This window comes from Nomascus leucogenys, chromosome 13 (assembly GCF_006542625.1).
Source record: "Nomascus leucogenys isolate Asia chromosome 13, Asia_NLE_v1, whole genome shotgun sequence".
Taxonomy (NCBI): Eukaryota; Metazoa; Chordata; class Mammalia; order Primates; family Hylobatidae; genus Nomascus; species Nomascus leucogenys.
Genome location: NC_044393.1, coordinates 92,923,961 through 92,934,513, shown reverse-complemented (window position 1 = coordinate 92,934,513; position 10,553 = coordinate 92,923,961). Strand labels below are relative to the sequence as shown.

Sequence of the window (10,553 nt, the reverse complement as noted above, 5' to 3'; positions counted from 1 at the left end):
AAGAGTCAAGACCCATCAGTGTGCTGTATTCAGGAAACCCATCTCACGTGCAGAGACACACATAGACTCAAAATAAAGGGATGGAAGAAGATCTACCAAGCAAATGGAAAACAAAAAAAGGCAAGGGTTGCAATCCTAGTCTCTGATAAAATAGACTTTAAACCAACAAAGATCAAAAGAGACAAAGAAGGCCATTACATAATGGTAAAGGGATCAATTCACCAAGAAGAGCTAACTATCCTAAATATATATGCACCCAATACAGGAGCACCCAGATTCATAAAGCAAGTCCTGAGTGACCTACAAAGAGACTTAGACTCCCACACAATAATAATGGGAGATTTTAACACCCCACTGTTAACATTAGACAGATCAACAAGACAGAAAGTTAACAAGGATATCCAGGAATTGAACTCAGCTCTGCACCAAGCAGACCTAATAGACATCTACAGAACTCTCCACCCCAAACCAACAGAATATACATTTTTTTCAGCACCACACCACACCTATTCCAAAATTGACCACATAGTTGGAAGTAAAGCTCTCCTCAGCAAATGTAAAAGAACAGAAATTATAACAAACTGTCTCTCAGACCACAGTGCAATCAAACTAGAACTCAGGATTAAGAAAGTCACTCAAAACCTCTCAACTACATGGAAACTGAACAACCTGCTCCTGAGTGACTACTGGGTACATAACAAAATGGAGGCAGAAATAAAGATGTTCTTTGAAACCAATGAGAACACAGACACAACATACCAGAATCTCTGGGACACATTCAAAGCAGTGTGTAGAGGGAAATTTATAGCACTAAATGCCCACAAGAGAAAGCAGGAAAGATCCAAAATTGACACCCTAACATCACAATTAAAAGAACTAGAAAAGCAAGAGCAAACACATTCAAAAGCTAGCAGAAGGCAAGAAATAACTAAAAGCAGAGCAGAACTGAAGGAAATAGAGATGCAAAAAACCCTTCAAAAATTAATGGATCCAGGAGCTGGTTTTTTGAAAAGATCAACAAAATTGATAGATTGCTAGCAAGACTAATAAAGAAGAAAAGAGGGAAGAATCAAATAGACACAATAAAAAATGATAAAGGGGATATGACCACTGATCCCACAGAAATACAAACTACCATCAGAGAATACTACAAACACCTCTACGCAAATAAACTAGAAAATCTAGAAGAAATGGATAAATTCCTCAACACATACACCCTCCCAAGACTAAACCAGGAAGAAGTTGAATCTCTGAATAGACCAATAACAGGCTCTGAAATTGTGGCAATAATCAATAGCTTACCAACCAAAAAGAGTCCAGTGCCAGATGGATTCATAGCCAAATTCTACCAGAGGTAGAAGGAGGAACTGGTACCATTCCTTCTGAAACTATTCCAATGAATAGAAAAAGAGGGAATCCTCCCTAACACATTTTATGTGGCCAGCATCATCCTGATACCAAAGCCTGGCAGAGACACAACCAAAAAAGAGTATTTTAGACCAATATCCTTGATGAACATTGATGCAAAAATCCTCAATAAAATACTGGCAAACCGAATCCAGCAGCACATCCAAAAGCTTATCCACCATGTTCAAGTGGGCTTCATCCTTGGGATGCAAGGCTGGTTCAACATACGCAAATCAATAAATGAAATCCAGCATATAAACAGAACCAAAGACAAAAACCACACGATTATCTCAATAGATGCAGAAAAGGCCTTTGACAAAATTCAACAACCCTTCATGCTAAAAACTCTCAATAAATTAGGTATTGATGGGACGTATCTCAAAATAGTAAGAGCTATCTATGACAAACCCACAGCCAATATCATACTGAATGGGCAAAAACTGGAAGCATTCCCTTTGAAAACTGGCACAAGACAGGGATGCCCTCTCTCAACACTCCTATTCGACATAGTGTTGGAAGTTCTGGCCAGGGCAATCAGGCAGGAGAAGGAAATAAAGGGTATTCAATTAGGAAAAGAGGAAGTCAGATTGTCCCTGTTTGCAGATGACATGATTGTATATCAGGAAAACCCCATTGTCTCAGCCCAAAATCTCCTTAAGCTGATAAGCAACTTCAGCCAAGTCTCAGGATACAAAATCAATGTACAAAAATCACAAGCATTCTTATACACATATAACAGACAAACAGAGAGTCAAATCATGAGTGAACACCCATTCATAATTGCTTCAAAGAGAATAAAACACCTAGAAATCCAACTTACAAGGGACGTGAAGGACCTCTTCAAGGAGAACTACAAACCACTACTCAATGAAATAAAAGAGGATACAAACAAATGGAAGAACATTCCATGCTCATGGGTTGGAAGAATCAATGTCGTGAAAATGGCCATACTGCCCAAGGTAATTTATAGATTCAACGCCATCCCCATCAAGCTACCAATGACTTTCTTCACAGAATTGGAAAAAACTACTTTAAAGTTCATATGGAACCAAAGAAGAGCCCGCATCGCCAAATCAGTCCTAAGCCAAAAGAACAAAGCTGGAGGCATCACGCTACCTGTCTTCAAACTATACTACAAGGCTACAGTAACCAAAACAGCATGGTACTGGTACCAATACAGAGATATAGATCAATGGACTAGAACAGAGCCCTCAGAAATAACGTCGCATGTCTACAACTATCTGATCTTTGACAAACCTGACAAAAACAAGCAATGGGGAAAGGATTCCCTATTTAATAAATGGTGCTGGGAAAACTGGCTAGCCATATGTAGAAAGCTGAAACTGGATCCCTTCCTTACACCTTATACAAAAATTAATTCAAGATGGATTAAAGACTTACATGTTAGAGCTAAAACCATAAAAACCCCAGAAGAAAACCTAGGCATTGCCATTCAGGACATAGGCATGGGCAAGGACTTCATGTCTAAAACACAAAAGCAACGGCAACAAAAGCCAAAATTGCCAAATGGGATCTAACTAAACTAAAGAGCTTCTGCACAGCAAAAGAAACTACCATCAGAGTGAACAGGCAACCTACAAAATGGGAGAAAATTTTCACAACCTACTCATCTGATAAAGGGCTAATATCCAGAATCTACAATGAACTCAAACAAATTTACAAGAAAAAAACAAACAACCCCATCAAGAAGTGGGCAAAGGACATGAACAGACACTTCTCAAAAGAAGACATTTGTGCAGCCAAAAAACACATGAAAAAATGCTCATCATCACTGGCCATCAGAGAAATGCAAATCAAAACCACAATGAGATACCATCTCACACCAGTTAGAATGGCGATCATTAAAAAGTCAGGAAACAACAGGTGCTGGAGAGGATGTGGAAAAATAGGAACACTTTTACACTGTTGGTGGGACTGTAAACTAGTTCAACCATTGTGGAAACCAGTGTAGCAATTCCTCAGGGATCTAGAACTAGAAATACCATTTGACCCAGCCATCCCATTACTGGGTATATACCGAAAGGACTATAAATCATACTGCCATAAAGACACATGCACACGTATGTTTATTGCGGCACTATTCACAATAGCAAAGACTTGGAACCAACCCAAATGTCCAACAATGATAGACTAAATTGAGAAAATGTGGCACATATATACCATGGAATACTATGCAGCCATAAAAAATGATGAGTTCATGTCCTTTGTAGGGACATGGATGAAACTGGAAATCATCATTCTCAGTAAACTATCACAAGGACAAAAAACCAAACACCGCATGTTCTCACTCATAGGTGGGAATTGAACAACGAGAACACATGGACACAGGAAGGGGAACATCACACTCTGGGGACTGTTGTGGGGTGCGGGGAGGGGGGAGGGACAGCATTAGGAGATATACCTAATGCTAAATGACGAGTTAATGGGTGCAGCACACCAACATGGCACATGGATACATATGTAACAAACCTGCACATTGTGCACATGTACCCTAAAACTTAAAGTATAATAATAATTAAAAAAAACGGCCAGGCGCGGTGGCTCACGCCTGTAATCCCAGCGCTTTGGGAGGCCAAGACGGGAGGATCACGAGGTCAGATCGAGACCATCCTGGCTAACATGGTGAAACCCCGTCTCTACTAAAAATACAAAAACATTAGCCGGGCGCGGTGGCAGGCGCCTGTAGTCCCAGCTACTCGGAAGGCTGAGGCAGGAGAATGGCGTGAACCCGGGAGGTGGAGCTTGCAGTGAGCCGAGGTCGCGCCACTGCACTCCAGCCTAGGCGACAGAACGAGACTCCATCTCAAAAAAAAAAAAAAAATCTCATAGAAACCCAATGAATGCAACACATTTAAAATTTTATCTGCAAAAAAGGAGAGAAGGCTTGCCCTTCTGTCAGTAAAGCACAGATAAAGAGAAAATAATAAACTTTTCTGGATTGAGGCAATAATTGGGCATCAAGAGTCGAGGTGACAACTGAGGCTGGCAGTTCAAATATCACACCAGTTAGGAATGACTTTCCTTGCACAGTGCTCTCCTCAGGGCACCCTTGACCTCTATGTTCCTCAGGCTGTAAATCAGGGGGTTCAGCATCAGGTTGAAAAAACTGTAAAATAGAAAAAGGACTTTCTGCTGCTCCTCAGGATGGCGGGACTTGGGGGCCATGTACATGACGATAGCACTGCCAAAGAAGAGTCCCACCACGCAGAGGTGGGAGGAGCAGGTGGAGAAGGCCTTTCTGCGGCCCTCCCCAGACTGGATCCTCAGGATGGCTGCCAGGATGTGTGAGTAGGAGACCAGCACCAGGCAGAGTGGTCCCACCAGGATGAACACGCAGGCTGCAAAGATGACCACCTGGTTGAGCCAGGTATCTGCACAGGCCAGCCTGAGGACAGACAGGATTTCACAGAAGAAGTGGTTGATTTCATGAGGCCCACAAAAGGGCAGTCTTAGGATGAGGCTCACATGGACCAGAGCCAGGAGGGAGCCACACGTCCAGGAAGTGATGGCCAGGGTGATGCAGACTCTCCAGGTCACGATGACAGAATATTGGAGAGGGTGGCAGATAGCCACGTACCGATCGTAGGACATCAGCACCAACAGGAGGCATTCGGTATGTGCAAAACTCAAAAAGAGAAAGGTCTGTGTCATGCAGCCAGCAAAGGAGATGGGCTTGGCTGGATGCAGGAGGTTCACCAGCATCTGGGGCACCGTGTTGCAGGGGTAGGCGATGTCAACGACGGCCAGGTGTGAGAGCAAGAAGTACATGGGGGTGTGGAGTCTGGAGTCCAGTGAGATAAGCCCCAGGATGGTCCCATTCCCCAGGAGGGTGAAGGCGTAGAACAGGGAGAAGAGCCCAAAGAGGAGCATCTGAATCCTTGGGCCCAGGAGAAATCCCAGTAGGAGGAACTCTGTGACCATCGTCTGATTTTCCCCCATTTCACTACTAAAAAAAAAAAAAAAAAAAACCAAGCAGCTATGTGACACACTTTTTTTAAGTCTGTTTTATTTATTGTTTGTAATTTTTTAGTTTGTGGAAAATTGTTAGTAAATGTCTTTAAGAACTCATTCAGTTATACATAAGTAAAGTTTTACTTGAAAACTTGCTGTTAATTCAAGTCCTTCTTATTTTGTAACAATCACTATACCTGAAATCCCAAACGCAAGAAATTATTTTTCAAATAGAAAAAGTGTAGCTGACTTCAGCAACAAGAATTGCAATATACTATATAAGTAAACAACAGAAAGAAATTATTGACAAATCAATAATTCAGTTTGGCACTTGACAAATCGCAGCATCGATGAATTAGCAGTAAGATGCTTAGCCTGTGAGTTGGTGGTGTGCTGAATTGATGAACTTGTCTTTTTGACCTTGGATCTGGATCACAGTTTCCTTAATGAACTTCAACATGGTTTTTGGTGCAAACATTTGTCAGTGCCATTGCAAGAACAAAATAACTTGAGGCTTATCTACTTTACTGAGATTAAAGTGAGGAAAGGCACTGTTTTTGGCCGGTCCTTAGTTTAATTATTGTCAATACGAATTGGGATATTAAGGAGTGTTTCCCGAGGATATAAGAGACAGACTTGTATTCTGAGAAATAAATTTGTGAAGCCCACATGTAACTGACGAGAAGAACAATCTAAAGGTGAGAAACACGACACTTTCAGGAAACATGTGAGTGCAGAGTTTGAGAAGCCTTCAGAAGGCCAATGCCGGTGCTTTGATGAAATCTCTGGGAGGCAGAGCAGAAGAATGTGATTAATTCAGTGAGCTCAAGTGTAGTGAGTTGTATGGAGTGCCTGTCTGGAGAAAGACTGTAGGAAAAAGAAGGCGGGTGAGCAATACGGAGTGTAGTTATCAGGCCAGAGGGGCAGTATTTGGCAATGCATCCTTAATGACATTCAGGGTAAGGAAAAAGGGGAACCAGCTGCACCAGGATCCTAGTCACCTGGTGATTCTATGTCTACAATCTGGATAGATGGTTTGGGTAAATAGCCCTAGCTAGTAAAATCTCTAATTAGCCCCTCTTGCTCTGATTTAATATTCATCAATCAACTGTTAGGTAATAATTTATCTTCTTGAGCAGTTATTTCTACAAAGAAGAAATGTGTTTAGTAGTAAAGTTCTTGACTCCTTTTGCAGTCACATTTTGAAGTTTAAATAAAGGAAGATTTAGGTATCCTGGCTTATGCATTTTCCTCTTTTGCTTTTGGGTCGTATGATGCAGTTCCTGAACAAAATTCCCAAAGCTGGATCTAAAATGTGAGGACCAGACTCTGGGGCAAGGAAACCTCATGGAAGCAAGAACTGGGGGAAGAGACAGATTCCTTTCTAACAGCAACAGATGAGATATCTATTTTCTTATAAGCATTATTGATAGGTGATCAAGTTATCTTGACACAAAAATAATCTAAATAATAGATTAAAAATTCCTCACTTGTGACCAGGACTTATTAAATTTTAGGTTGATAGTAAAAATTTCTCAGTAGGTGCTGTCATATGCACCTGTAGTTCCAGCTACTTGGGAGGCTGAAAGCAGGAGGATAGCTTGAGCCCAGGAGTTCCAGGACAGCCTGGATAACATAGCAAGCCCTCGTCTCATAAAATAACATAAAATAAAACATTTCTGTGTTTATTAAACTTCCTAAATTTATTTTTTAAACTCATAAGGCATAGAAAAATATTTGACTGTGAAAGATGTATTCAAACCCACCCACTTATAAAATAATAATTTCCTTTGTCAATTTTTCATCTCCCTCAAAAGGAAGACATAAAGGAAAAAAGAAACACAGTAAAAACCATGATTTTTTGAAGCCAACTGAAAGACAGGTGTAAAAGAAGGAAAATAAGGTACTTCATAGTCTGAGTTTTCTTTCAGAAGTAGTCCTGTTTGATTCAGTCTTGATTTCTTTTAAAGAAGTGGAGGGGGCATGTTCATTTATACATATATATATATATATATATATATTTTTTTTTTTTTTTTTTTTGAGACGGAGTTTCACTCTTGTTGCCCAGGCTGGAGTGCAATGGCGCGATCTCGGCTCACCGCAACCTCTGCCTTCTGGGTTCAAGCGATTCTCCTACCTCCGCCTCCCAAGTAGCTGGGATTACAGGCATGTGCCACCATGCCCGGCTAATTTTGTATTTTTAGTAGAGACAGGGTTTCTCTGTGTTAATCAGGCTGGTCTCGAACTCCTGACCTCAGGTGATCCTCCCGCCTCGGCCTCCCAAAGTGCTGGGATTACAGGCGTGAGCCACTGCGCCCAGCCACATTTTTATATCTCTTTAACTGTGTATATTAATACACATTTGTCAAATGACATAACTAAATATAAGCAAATGAATTAATAACTAAGTATTGATGTCCTTATATTAGATCTGGTTTCTTTTATAGTATAGTCTAGTATAATTATGCCAAGTTCCGCCCCTTCCTCCCAAAGGAAATAAAATGCTACAATTCAGAAGAATTTCATCCCTAATGATCTGAATTAAAATGAAATTTTAAAAATGTGTCAAGAACGAGAGGATTCATAAAGTGTTTAAACACTTGAATTTTGAATCACTTCTATTTTTTTCTTATTTTATTTGATACCTATGTGACATAATGTTAATTAAAGACAATCAAGAGGAAACCAAACGGAGTAAATTTCTAGGGGGTTGGAGGGAGTGGACTAGGTGATTTTGCTCTGCCTTGACACACATTCTAATTTCAAATGTAGCTTTCAGGCATAGAGATGTACATTAATTTATATATGTACAATTTCCGAATTTAAAAAATGAGAGATTATCTGGTTAATACATGGTAAGGAAACTAGAATTTTAAAGTAAATATCTAAGAAGGCATTTGTTTCTGTATATATAAGCAAAACAGCATAACTTTATGGAACCTGCATTTTAAAAAGCAAATCTCAAAATTTAATGATCTGTCAGGTTCTTTTCTAAAATCTTGGGCATGGGTAAAGCAGAATCGCTAAAGTGATTACCTACAGTTAATCTGTAGCTCAGCTGAGCTGCAGGGCTGTTTGCTTGTCATTAACAAGTGAGAAATGAAAACTAATTTATCTTATTGCTTACATAGTTATGAGCCAAGGCTTTGCAAAGTTGTCTTATGGAGTCAGAGTTGATAATGTAAGTAAGTTTTCTGGGTAAAAGAACTATCTTGGACCATGAAGAACTGAGTGTCAGTTTCATGTAACTACTGTCTATTCAATAATCTGCTAAAGGTTGATGACAACTGATCCTACTCTTGAGTGCTTCCTGTGAACTGGGCACTGGAGGAACACAGTATAGCAAGTTGATGGTTCTGGGCTTGTGAAGATTTCATTGTGAAGATGTGCCTCAGAAGGAAAAGCAGAAATAAATAAAAAGGTACACATTAAACAAAAATCCTATAAAAAGAAAATTTAAAGTATTATTAATTATTACTTCGTTTTCCTACTTTGTTACACCACCACCTACCACCTCAGTTCTTTTTCTGTACTCTTTCCGTGTGCACCACAAAAACTTATCCTCTAGTCTATGGAAAATCTAATATTTATACATGTTTATTTAGTACATTCCAGGTGCCTTATGCCCTCTTTAGTGCCATGCTTAATGAAAGATAAGACATAGATTTAGCATCCATTTGGGTTTATATTCTATTGCAATAAATATATTCTTATAGATTAGCATGTATTGTGACTGTACTGACAATAATTAAATGCATAATTTATTAAACAGCTGACATGTATTAATTTTCCTGAGATGTAACATCTCTCCATAATATACTGTGCTATACTTTCCTTTGGCTGGGAAAATTATTTCGTACATTTTATCAAATCTATAAAACAGAAATTTCTGACTTCTCTTGTGAGTGTCATATTTCCCAAAGAAATCTCTGTCACATAGATATTTCTCCACCAAGGAAACATATATAGCCAAGTCCTAAACACTTTTACATAATTTGCACATCAAATGTGCATCTATTTTTCCCCTGGAACCATTGATATATAATATGAATGATGAGCATATATGTTTAGCTGTAAAATAAATAATTTACTTCCCTTCCCAATACTTAATAAAAAGTGTTAGTAACAGAGTGAGAGTTAACCAAAGCCTGGGTGGTACCACAAGTCTAGGAGGAATTCATGGTAAGTAAAGAAAGGCAACCTGGTTAGCTCCCACATTTGGACTCAAGGATCTCAGAAGGGTGAAGCACCGCATGGTTTCTGGGAGTTTCTGTGGGAGCTGCAGAATCTTTGCTTCTGTTTTTGACTGAAAATGTATCAGAATCCTCAGAAAAGGAGGTGTTATTCTCTGATGGGCTCAGTCTGGTTGGCAGTTCAGGGCTCTCAGGAGGGCCTGGGCCATGAAACTTCCTACATGCCCACCTCCTCAGGGAAGGAGAGATAAAACAATTGTCTTTTTCTATTTCTGTTCTCAACTCCAGCAGGATGCACAATTAAGAAACACAGACAGCCACAGAGCACACCTCTGAGACAACCATTACCATCCCGGAATACTTGGCATGATTTGAATTTCATGTATACCCACATTGTCCTTGTTCCCCCATCTCCAGACGGTTCAAGTGAACCTGTCAGGAAGCAGGAACAATGTGACAATGAATAAGCTCCTGGTGTGAACCTCTGGAGCTCAGCCTCTCCCTGATATAATCTGGGTTCCTTGTGTGGCAGCAGAAATGGGAAGAAAGGACCTGAAATATTAGTTGATTCCAAGTGACCCTCTAAGGTTAGAGAGGCAGGGAGCAGACAAGGGAGTGCAAAGTGTCCCAGTGGGGCTTATTAGAACCTACCAGAAGGGAACGTTTTTCTAGGGCACAAAACACCAGTGCAAATCCACTGTTGGAAATGTTCTCTAATGTCTATTGTGAAATGGAGAGATTTTGAGTTCAGCTCCTCTTGGGAAGGGAGGAAAGAATCCTCTCCAAGGTAGCTTCCTCTAGCAGTTTCCTGCCTCTTGTGGGATGAGAAGATTTGCTGTCTAAGATATTATCATATTTATTTGTATTTTGCTGAGTTCTTTTACTGGATGTAAGGCAGTCAAAATGTTATTTGGAAATCTCCTATCAATCAATCATGCAATTTAGAAAGAAGTTAGTTCCATACAGTGTGATTTCTGACTT

At 40.0% G+C, this 10,553-nt stretch overlaps 1 protein-coding gene across 2 annotated transcripts; it reads right to left on the bottom strand.

Annotated features, from left to right (window-relative positions):
- Positions 1–4,246: 4,246 nt before the first annotated feature.
- On the bottom strand, positions 4,247–10,553 carry LOC100606242 (olfactory receptor 2A1/2A42-like). Of its 2 annotated transcripts, none has more exons than XM_030825690.1 (5): positions 9,965–10,553; positions 9,581–9,804; positions 8,507–8,769; positions 6,049–6,246; positions 4,247–5,374 (listed from the first exon to the last, which is right to left on the bottom strand). In XM_030825690.1, exon 5 carries the CDS (start codon positions 5,365–5,367, stop codon positions 4,435–4,437), a length of 933 nt encoding a protein of 310 aa, XP_030681550.1. In that variant the 5' UTR covers positions 5,368–5,374; positions 6,049–6,246; positions 8,507–8,769; positions 9,581–9,804; positions 9,965–10,553; the 3' UTR covers positions 4,247–4,434. The 2 variants fall into 2 exon arrangements, with proteins under 2 accessions (XP_030681550.1, XP_012367547.1); XM_012512093.2 differs by adding an exon at positions 7,287–7,340 and having other exon boundaries at positions 4,247–6,246; positions 8,677–8,769.